The sequence below is a fragment of the Debaryomyces hansenii genome, assembly GCF_000006445.2.
Source record: "Debaryomyces hansenii CBS767 chromosome A complete sequence".
Classification (NCBI taxonomy): domain Eukaryota; kingdom Fungi; phylum Ascomycota; class Pichiomycetes; order Serinales; family Debaryomycetaceae; genus Debaryomyces; species Debaryomyces hansenii.
This window is the reverse complement of record NC_006046.2, coordinates 469250-484543: the sequence shown is the minus strand read 5'-3', so window position 1 is coordinate 484543 and position 15294 is coordinate 469250. Positions and strand designations below refer to the sequence as shown.

The 15294-nt window shown below is 36.7% G+C and overlaps 7 protein-coding genes across 7 annotated transcripts, besides 1 other annotated feature; 3 read left to right on the top strand and 4 right to left on the bottom strand. All coding sequences in view use genetic code 12, as the record gives it.

Annotated features, from left to right (window-relative positions):
* Window positions 1–490: 490 nt before the first annotated feature.
* Window positions 491–4967: a mobile genetic element (relic of Debaryomyces hansenii Tdh5 retrotransposon).
* A 10-nt stretch (window positions 4968–4977) lies between these two features.
* Window positions 4978–5109, bottom strand: DEHA2D05830g (DEHA2D05830p; the record flags this gene model as incomplete). Its single annotated transcript, XM_002770221.1, has 1 exon — window positions 4978–5109. The coding sequence occupies one exon, from the start codon at window positions 5107–5109 to the stop codon at window positions 4978–4980; it is 132 nt and encodes a 43-aa protein (XP_002770267.1).
* Window positions 5110–5247: 138 nt separating this feature from the next.
* On the bottom strand, window positions 5248–6990 carry DEHA2D05808g (DEHA2D05808p; the record flags this gene model as incomplete). Its single annotated transcript, XM_458719.1, has 1 exon — window positions 5248–6990. The coding sequence occupies one exon, from the start codon at window positions 6988–6990 to the stop codon at window positions 5248–5250; it is 1743 nt and encodes a 580-aa protein (XP_458719.2).
* A 1514-nt stretch (window positions 6991–8504) lies between these two features.
* Window positions 8505–9413, top strand: DEHA2D05786g (DEHA2D05786p; the record flags this gene model as incomplete). The annotated part of the gene is made up of 1 exon (XM_002770220.1): window positions 8505–9413. The coding sequence occupies one exon, from the start codon at window positions 8505–8507 to the stop codon at window positions 9411–9413; it is 909 nt and encodes a 302-aa protein (XP_002770266.1).
* A 277-nt stretch (window positions 9414–9690) lies between these two features.
* DEHA2D05764g (DEHA2D05764p) lies at window positions 9691–11172 on the top strand (the record flags this gene model as incomplete). The annotated part of the gene is made up of 1 exon (XM_458717.2): window positions 9691–11172. The coding sequence occupies one exon, from the start codon at window positions 9691–9693 to the stop codon at window positions 11170–11172; it is 1482 nt and encodes a 493-aa protein (XP_458717.2).
* A 147-nt stretch (window positions 11173–11319) lies between these two features.
* DEHA2D05742g (DEHA2D05742p) lies at window positions 11320–11952 on the top strand (the record flags this gene model as incomplete). The annotated part of the gene is made up of 1 exon (XM_458716.1): window positions 11320–11952. One exon carries the CDS (start codon window positions 11320–11322, stop codon window positions 11950–11952), a length of 633 nt encoding a protein of 210 aa, XP_458716.2.
* Window positions 11953–12100: 148 nt separating this feature from the next.
* Window positions 12101–12562, bottom strand: DEHA2D05720g (DEHA2D05720p; the record flags this gene model as incomplete). The annotated part of the gene is made up of 1 exon (XM_458715.1): window positions 12101–12562. The coding sequence occupies one exon, from the start codon at window positions 12560–12562 to the stop codon at window positions 12101–12103; it is 462 nt and encodes a 153-aa protein (XP_458715.2).
* Window positions 12563–12704: 142 nt separating this feature from the next.
* DEHA2D05698g (DEHA2D05698p) lies at window positions 12705–15248 on the bottom strand (the record flags this gene model as incomplete). The annotated part of the gene is made up of 1 exon (XM_458714.1): window positions 12705–15248. The coding sequence occupies one exon, from the start codon at window positions 15246–15248 to the stop codon at window positions 12705–12707; it is 2544 nt and encodes an 847-aa protein (XP_458714.2).
* Window positions 15249–15294: the final 46 nt, after the last annotated feature.

Sequence of the window (15294 nt, the reverse complement as noted above, 5' to 3'; positions counted from 1 at the left end):
CCCATTTTTTTTTTATTTTCTAGCCACGCGCGTGTGCTGGAAATATTGTTGGAGCGTTAATGAGAAATACGCTTCCTGATAATCTTATCCACAAATATGTGTCGGAGAAGAATCTTTATGGACTTGCTATTTGGAATCGTCTTTATGATGACTTTGGAAAAATGACTGCTAAGCAGGAGGCCGATATGCTTCTGAAATTGCTTTTAAAACTTTTCACTCTGAACGACTCGTTGATTGAAAAGATGGAATTTTTAGAATCGAGTAGCTATGATGTTTTCCCTCTTACTGAGCAGAAACGGATTTGGTGTTTCTACTCGATATGTGATGAAAGGCTTCGGGAAAAGCTTCTTCAACTCTATAAGCTGTCGCCTGAGCAGTTTACCTGGTTAAATGTGAGAAATGACATGGGTGATCTTATTGCGGCATCTACGCCCGCTATTGAACCTACTGTTGCTGGTGCCGTTTTTGCTCTACTGAAATCACCTCAGCGTCGAATTATGATCAAGTCCAAGTTGGTTTGTTTTAAATGCGGTGGCATTGGCCACAAGTCCAACGTGTGTCCCTCTGTTGATGATGTTGATTACAGGAAACTGAAACCTCCTCCTAGTCACATTACTGCTGATGATGAATATCAATCGCTGCCCCCTCGTCCGGTTCGTGGGAAGCTTTGGGTTGTTTCCACTTCCACTTCCACGTTTTCTGATGGCTTCTATCTTGATTCGGGTGCTACTCTTCATGTTACGCACCAGAAGGAGCTATTACATGATTTCTCTGCTATCTCTGGATCTGTTAGGAGCTATTACATGATTTCTCTGCTATCTCTGGATCTGTTACTGGTCTTGCTTCGGACACATCGTTTGAAATTATTGGTAAAGGAGACCTTCATTTCCTGTTGCCGGATGGTTCCCCTCTTACTCTTAGTGATGTGCACTATGTTCCAACTTGTGATCGAAACCTTATTTCGGTTTCCAAAGCGACTCGTCGTGGCGCGCTGTTCTGTTTTCTGTCCAATTCAGTTCATGAATCTCGCTTAGGTCTTAAAGTTGGCACCCTTATTGGTCCTGAGAATGATCAACTTTATAAGTTTCTTTTGCCGCCTAAAGCCGCTCCCACGACGTCGGGTCGTATTTTGAATGCTACTTTCAATGCACATTCTCGTCTCGGACACCCTAGTGCTACTGTTGAAAATAGGCTTGGAAAACACTATGCAACCTATGCTGAGGCTGCGAATTCCAAATCTGCTCAATCTAAAGATATCTGTGAAGCGTGTGCTCGTGGAAAAGCTACACGTTCTCGTCCTAAGAAATCAACTTCTGACAGTATCACTGTTCAGGCTCCATTAGAACTTGTGCATTCTGACGTATGTGGACCCTTTTCTCAACCCAGTTTGACCGATGATCGGTATTTTGTGGTTATTGTTGATGATTATACTCATTATATGACAGTGTATCCAATTGCAGCTAAGTCTGCGGTTCCTGTGTGTATTTCTGATTTTATCTTGCGTGCAGAACGTTTCTTTCACAATCGTGGTGGATATCGTGTGGTGACGCTTCGTTCTGATAATGGTGGTGAGTATATGTCCTCCAGGTTTGACAATTATCTTGCTAATCGTGGAATTACTCACCAAACTACTGTTCCATATAATAGTCATCAAAATGCTGTCAGTGAACGAGCTATTAGAACCCTTACCGAGAAAGCTCGTGTCATGATGTTTGATGTAAATACGCCCCTCAGCTTGTGGGCTGAGGCTGTTAATTGTGCTACCTTTATTGTTAATCGTTTGCCTTCGACTTCTGTAAAGAATGAGTATCCGTATAAACGCTGGTATAAGAAGTTCCCAGTGTTGGATGGATTGCGTCCGTTTGGATGTCTGGCCTATGCGTACATTCCTGAATCTGTACGCTCTTCGAAATTGTCACCTCGTTCTATTCGAGGAGTTATGGTTGGGTATGCACCTACCCAACATGCGTACCGTATCTTTGATCTTGACTCCGGTACCGTTGTTGTTAGTAATAATGTAAAGTTCGATGAATCTGCGTTTCCCTTCCGGTCTATGAACAATGTTCCACATCCTGTTATGGCGTCGAAGCTGTCTTCTTCACCTGTGTCTGTGTCTTCCTTTTTCTCAGTACCTGGGGTTCTGGCCACACATGAGTTGCCTGATACTGCAATGGCTATTGATCAGGTTGAGGTGGATACTTTGATGAGTGAATCTACACCAATGCCAAGTCTGGATTCCCTGATTCCTGCTCTGGAAGATTTAGTGTCTACTCAGGATGTTGTGATGCGTGACTCGTCACCTGTACCTGTCCTGGATGTTCAGACAATTCGTCTGGCTGATGATGATTCTTCCACTCGTGCTGTCACAAATATTTCTTCTGAGTCCCGGATTCGCTCTGTGTCAGCTCGATTATCTTCACCTGTACGTGAACCTGCAGTTGTTGAACCATCATCACCCCCAATTCCTGCGAGTCGGAAACTGTGTCCTCTTATTGAATATATTTCTGATTCTGAGGATTCTGCTTCAGGGGAAGATGATAATGAAGTCATTGATAACTCGAATGATGAGGACTATGTTGAACCAATAAGAAGAAGAAAAGCTGTTACGTTACCCGAAAGACTGCGTAGACGGTCAGAGTTATCGTCTGATGATGAAACTGAACCTTCTAAGAAACAGAAATATGAGAAACTGAATGAAACTCTGTGTACTGCCTCAGGCTCCTCACTTGTTGTTAAAGGGTCTGGTTATTTCATGTCACATGCCTATGTTGTCAGTACAAAGAAAGATGGTGTACCAGTGACATACAAACAGGCAATACTGAGTGACGAAGCTGAAAAATGGAAAATCGCCATGGATAGTGAGATGAGTGCTCACTACTCAAATAATACATGGGATTTAGTACTGTTGCCTAAGGATAGAAAAGCAATAGGCAACAGATGGGTATTTACCAAGAAAGATGACGGTAGATACAAAGCTAGACTAGTAGCACAGGGCTTCAGTCAGGTTCCAGGGGAAGACTACTTGACGACGTTCAGTCCTGTAATCAGATATGAGTCTGTGAAGCTACTTCTAGCATTCAGTGCTGTTGATCAGAGAGTAATTCACCAGATGGATGTTGATACCGCATTTTTGAACGGTACTGTAGAAGAAACACTTTATATGAAACAGCCTGTAGGTTTTGTAGATGAAGCTGAACCAGAGAAGGTGTGCAAGTTGGACAAATCGTTGTATGGATTGAAACAAGCACCGATATGTTGGAATACTACAATAATGAAATTTCTCACTGAGCATGGATTCAAAAGGACTGAGAGTGAACTAGGATTATATATCAAGGATAATATAATACTAGGATTGTATGTGGATGATATCCTCATCTCAGGAAAGAATACTATTGAGATTGAAAAAGTAAAGAAACTTCTTTCGCTGAGATTCAAAATGAAGGATCTAGGGATTGCAAGGAAATTTCTAGGCATCAATATTGAGCAGAGAGAAGATGGAATAAGTATCTGCCTCAATGACTATATTGAAAAGATTCTAGAGGAATTTAATATGACTGATTCGAATCCTGTTGCAACTCCGTCATTGGTTGGACAGGACTTACACAAAATTGATGATTCGCCTGAATGCGATGCAAGTAACTATCGATCTTTGGTCGGGAAGCTATTATTTGCATCTACCACTGTAAGAACTGATATCAGCTACGCAGTAGGAATGTTAAGCAGGTATTTGTCCAAGCCTACTGAGAAACACATGAAATGTGCTAAGCATATGCTTAGATATTTGAAAGGAACCCAAGACATGGGTCACCATTATAATGGAGATAATAAATTGCTGATTTATTGCGACAGTGACTGGGGAAGTGATTCCAGTGATAGAAAATCAATCACAGGATACATAGTGAAATATGGAGGAGCTCCAATTTCGTGGAAAAGTAAGAAACAACCTACTGTGGCATTGTCTACTACTGAAGCTGAGTATCTTGCTTTGACAGAAGCTATTAAAGAAGCCATGTGGATGGCCCAACTCTTCAAACAATTGAATATACCATTGAAACTTCCAATTCCTGTCTATGAAGATAATAATTCGTGTATTCTCCTTGCGGAACATCCTGTGTTCCACCAGCGCACCAAACACATTGATATTCGCTATCACTTTATAAGAGAGCACATTATTCAAAATGAAATTAAATTATGTCAAATTGATACGAATAATCAAGTTGCAGATATGCTAACCAAAGGGTTGAACAAAGTGAAGTTCACGAATCTACGTTCGTTAGCAGGTATGAAGAATATTAGGATTAAGGGGAGATATTGAAATATTTTAATGAGCCTGAAATCAACATTGCATATTTTTAATGAGCATGCGATTAATTTGAGAAAATGTAATCTGGTTGCAAAAATATATTAAATTCCTATTCAAGTTAACAAATGGATTGCTCTTCTTAAATATTTCTAGTTTATCTTGAAGTAATTTCTCTAAGGGGGAACTCATTTCAGTATTGTTGAAATATATTAGTATATTTTATGCGAAGTCAGAATTAATTGAGAATTTATATAAACTGGCTGCGAAACATTGTTATTCGGATTATTTTATTAGAATACAATACCATATCTACAAGGTTCATTGTTCAAATGATAACGATAAGCTTATCTGTAATTGTTCAAGTGTATAATGAGTTGTCATTGGATAGCTCCTTATCTTGAATGATAAATACAGATAACAAGCCTCGTAGATCTAATGAATCTGCCTTCCCATTGGCCGTTTACCAACGAACAACGGGAAGCGTACTCCTATTCTTGTGGAAATATTGGACTATATAAAGAGGTCTCTGGATCTCCTGAAATACAGAAATTTATATAGAGATTAAGTAAATTATATATTATAATTGAGATACATAAAACTAAACAAAGTGAAAGACTTATCAAATGAACGCATTAAACATGGACTTGGACAATTTACTTCAACAATATGAACTACTAACTTAGATATTCTAAGTTGTGGCAACAGTCTAAATAACAAGTCTTATTTTTCGAAGTTATTAACATCTTATATTGCCAAATTCCTTTACCACTCTGCACTGGATAGCTGACTTTAAGTCCAGTGTTCATTGTAAAATTACCATTAATAAACGGTGGTACATTTTAAGAGACTATGGCTTAAAAAGATGCAGAATGTTGAGGTGAATAATTTCTCAATCGTTTTCTAGATATTTCTAGATCCTTATCATAAGCCATCTCTACAGGAGATTATAAGACTACGGCGTATTTAGATCTGGTTCTGAGAGATTGCCCGTATTTGTAAAATAAGAAAGGAACAGGAATCAAAATTGCTGCAAAGCATCCCAATAACGTGCTTGCCCACTTAATTTCCATATTGAGAAACATTTGACGAGCGAAAAGCGGGAAAGCACCACCAAATGAAGATCTCATGAAAGTGTTACCTGCTAAAGCTGATGCAGCAAAATACAAGTAGCAATCAATAATGTAATTAATACAAGGCAAGAAAATTGTAATCAAACCAAAGCCAACAAATGAACAACCAATAGTTGGAACAATCCAATGAACCTTCTCGGGGAAATCTCCTGCCCATCCCAACCAAAATAAACCACCAGAAAAGAAGAAAGAGCCAACCATCATAGGAGGCAACCTTTCTTCAGCAATGGGTTTGCCATCATTTTGCACCATGATTCTATGGAACCTTTTTTCGAAAAAAATGCAAAACGCGCCCCCAATAACAAGACCAATCACTACTGCTAGATAGGGTAATTGACCCACCCCTTGAACAAAATGATAATTACCCATAAATATCAATGGAATCGCAGTTAAAAGCAAATATAACAAACCGTAAATAAAAGCCGTGTATATACTAATCAATAATAGTATGGGTTCAGTGAATAACATGACAAGCGGTCTAGAAATGTTGTTTTGACAAATTTCTTTTAATGACAAAGTAAATTCTTCATGAGGTGCTTGGACAGCCCAATTACCGGTTCTCCTTCTTAAGGTCTCTGCCTGTTTGACCAAAATCAAAGGATGATGTGTTTCATCAAAGTAGAATGTCACACCGATCAAAGCAAGACAACCAATTAATGCACTAAAGTATGAAGTCCATCTCCAGCCTAAGGCATCATTTTTTACTGTGAAACCACAGAAGATGGTTGCCAACTCAGGCCCTCCAAATAAAATGATACCGAAAATAGCCATAGCTTGACCTCTTACAGCAGCTCCGAACATATCCGCTATTGCAGCAGGAACTGCCACCAACGGTGCCGCACCAATGAAACCGGCAAAGAATCTGCAAATCATAATCGTTTGTAAATCATTTGCAGAAGCTACCGCAAATGAAAAGCAAACGAAACCGAAACAAGAAGGAATCAATACAATTTTTCTTCCGTACAATTCTGACATTGGACCCCAAATGATTGGACCCGAAGCAAAACCAAATACAAATAACGATGTTCCTAAGGTTGCAACTGTTGAACCAACATTAAATTTCTCCATGATGTCATTACTCACTGTAGAAAATATTGCTGACCCAATAGTAACTGCAAGAGCTGTGAAACCTACAACTACACTACAAACTATCTTCCTTTTGGAGGACCAGTTGTGCGGGTGTATAGGATCCTTTGGACCGTCGAACGTAACCATAAAGGGACTTCTATCACCCAAGTAAGGGGGAAATTCTCTACCCCCACCTATCTTTGGTAACAGTTCATTAGTCTTGTTAGCTTTATTTAGTAAACTTTTACCCTCAGCCATTCTATGACTTAAAGTCCTCGCAGCCGCTGGGTTGGATTCGTAACGTGTAAGCTCGTCTCCCCCATCAGGCACACCTTTACTTTCACCCATTTCTAAGTCTCCCACGAATGCTTTCGGTTCCTCGTTTTCGGCTTCATTTCTTTCAGTTCTGTTAGTCGGTGCATTAAACAAAGAAGAAGATCTGCTAGAATTGTTATTTTCTTTATTGTTAACTTCTGGTGTGGCTGACATCTGACGTTGATTTACGTGAACAAATATGTAAAGAATCTTAATTTTTTCTAAATATTAGCGTTTTTATAGTGCATTAGAGATCATATGCCTTTTATAAGAAACGACAAGAGTTAAAAATTTTTTTTACATTTGCTATTAGTCGGAAATAAAGACGGTCATGAAATGCTTTTTTTCACTCCGAAGCATAGTTGCGTCTTCCAGAAAAAAACTTTGAGACCCTTTTTTTAGGCCAGAAACTTAACGTTTCGTCCTGTGTAGCACCATCCTGTGTAGCACCATCCTATTGGCTTTCGATAATCTTATAAATACGTGATTGTTGTTAGTATATTTCTTCAAAAGTAGACAGCTTTGTAGACATATATGCTATATATGTCGTATTTGGCTGACAGATGCCTTAAACTTAATAATTCCAATGCGGCCCGAACGAAATTCTGCCGACTGGTCGTTTCCTCTTCTGGTTACCGAGACTACAATTTATCTGTATGTGTATATAGACAAACACTTCTCTACCTTCTTTCATAGAAGAAGTTCATTAGTAATGTCGGTATTCGCTTTATACTACCAACATCTTCTATAACGACCTGATAAGTCCCCGCATTGGGCGCATTGGGGTATTCCTTAGTACTTTTATATCCTATTAGCACCCTACGATCTTCATCGTTCTCTACAAATATAGTCCAACTAAGAAAAGATATTAAACTAAGATGTAGTATCGGATGAATTAACTGAGTCTATTATACGATGATTCTATGCTAACATGATATTATGCATTCGCGTGCACTGAAGAATCTGGGGGAACAGAAGATTTGAATGGCTGAAAAAATAAGCCAAATAAAACGTTTTATATATATAATGCGCTAGTTGAAGTTATCATTCGAGGCTAAAACTTGCTGTACAATTTCATTAAAAAAAATCGAAACCGTATGAAATGTAAAGTAGTATGGTACATTAAGATGTTTAATTATGGATCGTCCATATAAAAAATTACATTTAATTTATCGTTCTGTTTGCAACAAAGCCAAATTTACTGTATATTATAGAATTTAATGCTTTGCAAACATCACGGGGTCCAGAGAAAAAAAAAACGGTTTCAAATTATTGACAATATGGATGAAACCACCAATTCAAAAAATGTTGCAATATGGTTTAATTTTGATTTTTCTTGTAGGAGTCTGCCAACTCTTCTAGATTACAAGTACAAGTGTTATATTTTTAATTGGGAGTATTGAAAGTAAGGTTGATGACTAAAATGATGAGAGAAACTGTAGCGAGTTCTTTCTAACAGTAGAATATTTCATGAATGTCATCATTAAAACTTCTTCTTTAAGCTTAGATATCTATCATATGTCTTGGAATATCGTTTTAAGTATGAAGTAGCTTCGAATTATGGTGAATTTATTACCCGAGATACTAAGTCGTGCATATACGAAATAGTCTATGAAATCAAGGATGATGTTTTAGTTAACGATGATTGCAATTACTTGTCGACACTAAGCGATCACAGAATATAATAAATGAAGCTGGTTCCATTTATAAGACAAAATTTATCAAGAAGTATTAGGAAGTCACAACTACAATATAATTTTTTCAGAAATTATGTAACAAGATCCGAATTTGATTCTCCGTTTGATTACGTACCGAAACGTACTAAACCATTTATCCGTTGGAAGACAACAGGTGTATTTTTTGTAATTGGGGCGTTTCTAGCATATAACGAGACTCTTTTTGACTATTATGCTTCCTTTACTGATACGCAAAATGTAGATGAATTAACGCCGTTGAGATTGGAGTATGAATTAAAACACATGCCTATATATGAAAGATTGGCACATCCAAGGAAGAACGAAAATTGGATCAAATTAGAATCCTGGGAGAATTTGGACAGAAATGTTTTAGATAACCAGAATGTTATTACTAAAACCAAGAAACAAAAAGAATATAGTAAGCCGTCACTTCCTACAAAGACATTAGCTCAGCCAGGAGGGATATGTATCAGGCCTGTCATTTTTTACAATCTCGACACAGGAGAAGGAGTTACTATTGTCCACGCTGGTTATAGGCTATGTGGATATCCGTTCATTGTTCATGGTGGAATTCTTGCCACTCTTTTGAATGAAACTTTTAAAAGAAATGCATCATTGAGCAATTTCACTACCTCCAATTTGAAGGATGATTTCAAGGTTGAAAACTTATCAATATCATATAAGTATCCATCGTTTGCTAATCAATTTTTGATTATTAAAACTAGAAGAAAAGAAAGTATTGGCAATGATGACAATAAAACCATAACGTTGGAAAGTGTAATTGAATCACAGAAAGGTCAGGTTTGTGTGAAGGGTGAGGCCGTATTACACGATACAGGCCGGGCAACAAATATTATGAATCAAGAACAGGCGAAAAATAAAAAATGGTTCCTGTTATAAGTCGATTACTATCCGTGATCCTAATTAAAATTTAAATATTATTGTATATAATGACGAGCTAAGTTTCTATATGCCCTTTAACAGACCCCCATTCACGTCTAAATTTAAGAAATTTAACTTATGCCATTTTATCTGGACACTTTGTAATTCAATTCGATGCAAACTTGACTGGCTTTTTATCGCGCGAGCTTGCAGATTTGAGATCTTCGAGCTACTTTATCGAAATAAATTTTTATCGATCAAATTTCAATCATAAACAATCAAATATAGTGTACATATGATGGAAACTGAATCTAAAGCTGATACTGCTTCTTTGGCAAATAAATTTGAAGTTGTAGATATCAATGACTACGAAGCTGAATCGTCAGAACCTATTGTTCCTCATGAGAGGCAAATTGTCGACGATGTTATAGCAATTTGGAAACAAGATCCTTCTACAGAAACCTTGGGTATAGGTAAATTACATGCGATGGTAAAAGGGCGTCATCCGAATTGGTCTGTGTCTGAAAAACGAGTCAAAACGTTGTTGAAAAATTTTGGTTTGTTGACTAATAATGCCAATCAACAATTTACGTACGCTAACGAGATTAAATCACTAAACACACCTGATATTGACCTCCCAGAGAAAGTACACATTGTAATGACGGCCAAGAGAGGTAAAGGGTTGTATGCAAAAAATAAGATTTCGAAAGGTGATTTAATATGGGAAGAATCTCAGCTATTTTATATTGCGCCATTGGCAAATGTAAACCTCATCAAAGGTGGCAAGGCTTGTTCTTATTGCGGAAAATTGCTTACACAATCAAGCAGTAATGCTGGTATATCTGTCTTGAAGGGATTAGATTGTAATGTTTGTTCTGAGATTTGGTGTTCTCAAACTTGTAAAAAGATTGATTCTCAGTTGCATGGGATGTTAAAACATAATTTATACAACCCAAATTCAAGTGGAGGTTCGAAGAAATTGATCAATGCAAATGCATATTTAGAGTTGCAAGATTATTGTTTAAAAGAACAATGGAATGCATTGTACGCCATTACAATTATTTATGCTAATATCATTACTGATAAGTCTGGCATAAAAGGAAAACAATTTAGAGCGATGGCAAGAGTATCACAAGATGTTAGGTATAAGGCTTTGAATTCATCAGCTGGTGCGTTTGACAATTTACAAGGTGGTGCCTTGTTTGTTGGAGAACAACAAGAAAAGTTATGGAAAGATGGTTATAATAGATTTAAAAATGTCTTTCCTAAATCAGTAGATAATGGAGATATTTCCTATCAAGAATTTATGTACATGATGGGTACGTACAACATCAATAATTTGGATTCTTGTATCTATCTTACTCAGTCGCATTTGAACCACAATTGTGATCCAAATACTAATGTTGAGACCTCGACTACGGTAAGAACCAATGGACTCAAGGTATTTGCAGCAAGAGATATAAGAGCTGGCGAAGAATTAACTACCACATATGTGAATCCAGCGTATACTGTCCAACAGAGACAAAGAGAATTGCGAGTTAATTGGGGGTTCATGTGTGGATGTCAGAAATGTAAGGAAGACTTAAAATGCCAGCAACGAAGAAAATCAAGTTCTGCACCGGCTGCTAAGGATGATAAAGGAATTAGAGAAATGTTGATGGATACGAAAAAGGAAATTGGTGACCAAGAAATTGAGTTAGAAATTCCTAGTAGTTACGATGGCGAAAGAAGAAAATCTGTTAGATTTGATGAAAAGGTTATAGCTGTCAGCGAATAGTCTAATACTTTATGCTAAGTATGACATATTCAAACATTTTGGACATTTTTGGTTGTCGTATATCGTAAATAATTTCTATATCACATAAAATGACACAATTAAAATTGAGCGAAAGTCTCATAATCTAAGAAAGGAACCAATCTAAACATGTCTAAGGAAACACTTATTAAGAGCGCCAAAAAGCAACTTCGAACTTCACTAAAGAAGAAGCTAATTGAAATATCAGCCGATTCGATTAATCTGCAATCAATTGGTATATCAAATTCATTAATCCAAGTTCCACAGTTTAAGAATGCTAAAAAGATAGCGCTTTACATGAATATGCCGAACCTGGAAGCCCAAACTATGGACATAATAAAGCATTGCTTTGATGTTAAAAAAGCCTTATATTTGCCGAAATGTAATGTTGTGCCATTAGAGGGGAGGAAACGTAATTACTTATCCATGCTTGAAGTTTCAAGTTATGAAAATGTCTTACAATTAGAACCACAAGGCAAATATAATTTGCTTGAACCAATTTGTGGTAATGATATAATGGATACTGGCGATCTTGACGTGATTATAGTTCCAGGGGTAGCATTCACGAAGCTGAAAAAAAGACTTGGCCATGGAGCTGGTTTTTACGATGAGTTTTTAAATGTATACCATAAAAAGTTTAATAGAAGTCCTTATTTAATAGGAATTGGGTTAGAAGAACAATTAGTCGATGAAATACCTAAGGAAGAACACGACTGGAATATGAATTGTTTGGTGATAGGTAATACTGGAGTCATCCGTTGAATTAAAGAAGACGAAACAAACGTTACGATGTATTCGAAATTAAACGTTAAATAGATAAATATTAATTAAGATGCAATAAATAAACAATCATAAAGTAATTATGATACACGAGAACCATAATAAGCGTATTTGTTTACACATATAGTACTCAGTTATTAACTAGGATTCCTATAAGACACTTTTCTAGCATTCTATCAGCGTTAACCCAACTGTGGTATTTATTAAATAGTACAGTACCATCTCTCCCAGCACATTTCATGATTTCATTAACACCTCCCGGATGAAAGTCTATGTAAGGAGTAATATTGAACACCTTCCCATTGATGCAAGTCCAACAATCTTCCTTAGTTTTATGCATTTTTAACTGATCTTCAGTCACCTTAACATATTGTGGCGGTGGTGTTTGTTGTGGTACACCCCTTAATATATGAAATGGTGTAGTGGAATTTAGATGAGCCCAATCTAGTGGGGAATGACCTGGCTTTAATGCTACTTTCTGTCTTTGGGTTCCACCACCTGACAGATTACCCGAAACCCTTTGAGCCGAATTTGGCGGTGGAAATAACGAATTAGCGGATGGTTTACTATTCGGTATACGACTGTTATTCATTTTATTACACTATTATGTCATGGGTTGTACACTTTTTATTAAACTGGTAATATTTTATCTTATTTAGTGAAATTGAGATGTTATCGAAAAAAAGTCTCGAATATTTAAGGTCTATAAAAACAGCTATGTAAATCTGCGGTAACTATTTATCACCCTTAATTTGTCCTCTATCAACCCTCTCATAATAAAGCATATAAACACTCGAATTTTCCCATAGAACAGTTGATCTTGAAACTTCGGAAATTTCGGAATCACTAATCCTCCAAAAAGGATGCTTAATCAACGATGGAATCTTTCTCATCTTGACCTTTTTTGATTGTTCGTTGTCCTCGGGAATCATCTTTTGAGGTCCTCCTCCAAAAGAAGAGAAATAATCCACTTCTGGGCCATCAACTAATAGCTCAGCAGGAGTATTCAAACCAGAATGAATAATCTCTTGGATATTAGCATTCGCTGGATCAGCCTGGAAGACTGATGGTCTACGTCCCATCATCGTTGAAAGTTTACGACGAAGACCAGAACTAGAGTCTTCATATTCTTCTTCATTGATGTTCCTTAAGTTAGGTACTTCATCGTAAGTGTTTGAACCGGTTTTGCTAGTTGGATCAGCATTATCGGATGAGGAGGAAGCGACCGAGCCACGTCTATTATTGTTAAAAGAAAAAGAAAACTTCTTTTTTCTAGTAACGGTTTCACTAGAACTATCGTCTTTATTATGTGATGATGCGTTACGTTCCTCATCCCTGAATGTAGGATCAAGTACAGATATTCCTGTGACATCACATGTAATATCACCTGTAATATCATCCAATATTTCCGGTGATAACTTAAAGATCACGCCCTCTTTATCTTTGACATACAATGGCTTTCTTTTATAACATTCATAATGTCCCTGACTATGAGATCCTTGATGCTTAATAAGAGCACGCAATTTATATTTATAAATGTCATTGTCATTGAATTTGAAGCTTCTAAAATGTTTCCTCAATTTATCTGTTTGGTCTTCAGTGATAGGGGCATTATTCAAAGTTTCTGGAGTTCTCAATGTAGTTGAGCTGGATGCAGCATCAAATTGTTTGTCATTTGTACTACCTCTGATGGTAGGTGTTGTATGCGAAGTTTCCGTTGAAGTTAAAGATGAGCTATCCGAATCGTCATCACCATCATCAAATTCATTATCGGAAGTTGTATTATCACCATTGTCTGTTGTAGAAATTTCTTCATTTTCTTCATCTTCATTACCGTTTTCATCAATATCTTCCCTTTGATGTTCTTCATCTTCCATATCATCAATGTCGTTTGTTAAAATATTTGAGCTAAAGTTAGCATCTTCTGATATTGATTCTTCATTGGCTGCGCCTTGGAATTGTTTTAACTCTTCGTGATACTCCTTACCAATCGACAAAGTCAACTGATCTTTAAATGAAACACGACACGAATTTCTGGTCACGTCAACACCATTAAAACTAGACCTAGATAAATGAATACCAAAAATCTTTGGGGGCTTTAAAATCTGCTGCCTTCTAAATACAGTTGAAGTGACGTTTGCGATATCTAAACCATATTTGTTATATGATTTAATATATTCTTCTAATTCGGGTGAAAGGTCGTCATTTATGCACAATTTCTCATCATTGTTCAAATCAAACAATGTATTAAGAATCGTTACTTCGTCTTCACTGTTATTTGATTTTCCAATTTCCTTTAAGTGATTCTCATTTTCCGTAATTTTCATTAAGCGACATTTCAAACACTGATAGCCTTCAATAGATTCTGATTCATTCTCATCTATAATAGTTTCTAATTCAGTTGACGACTTCTCTGGAGCATTCAAAGTCAACATTAAAAATGGGGAAAAATTTGGTTTCGAAACAAAAGAACAAGAGAGACACTTCATTTGAGACAATATTAACCCACTAAATGGGAACTCTGGCAATTGAATCGCGTCCAAATCATTTATTAAATTTGGATTGTTCAAAAGTTCTTTTCTCAACTGCTTTAATTTCTTGAGGATCTTGACGTTTTCATTCTCTAACGTCTCGTTAATCAACTGGGTCAATTCCTGGGCATCATGCTGCGATTTGGATATCTTCGCATTAAAAATCTTTTCTAATGCATGAAGAAATGTCCAAACTGAAATGGTTCTTGATGACATCCTCGTTTCCTGCAAGCTCTTCATCATTTTGCTTAACGCATAATGAAGCGGAATTTCAAATTTGGAATTATTTGTCTTAAACTTGGAACTTCCACTTGACTCATCCTGAGTATTAATATGGAGTTCTGACTTAATCCCATTATCTTCCATAAACTTCTTGAGTTGCTTAAAAGCGGTAATGAATTCATTTAAGTACTCGGTAAGTTTCGGTAACGCCAGGTACGCCTGTAACGACGAGTTGGCAAAGCAATCATTTCTTAGATTGATCAATCCAGTCGTATACTTATCCGGTCTCTTGCTAAACATTTGTTGTTTTTGATCCGGTAAAAATGGAATGCTAATAGATGGTAATAAAATATAAAAACTTAGACCAACTAAAATTCCACTAATGATCAAATTTCTTTGTTGCTCTGATGTCCTGGAAAATAAGAAGTTTCTCACAAAATCAGTATTTCTATTTGCCACTTGCGTTGGTGCACCTACTATATCTCTATTCACTATTAAACAACGTAATTGCTCTAATAAAGACATAGAATTCAAAAAGTATTCAAGTTCATTTAATTAATATCGACTTTTT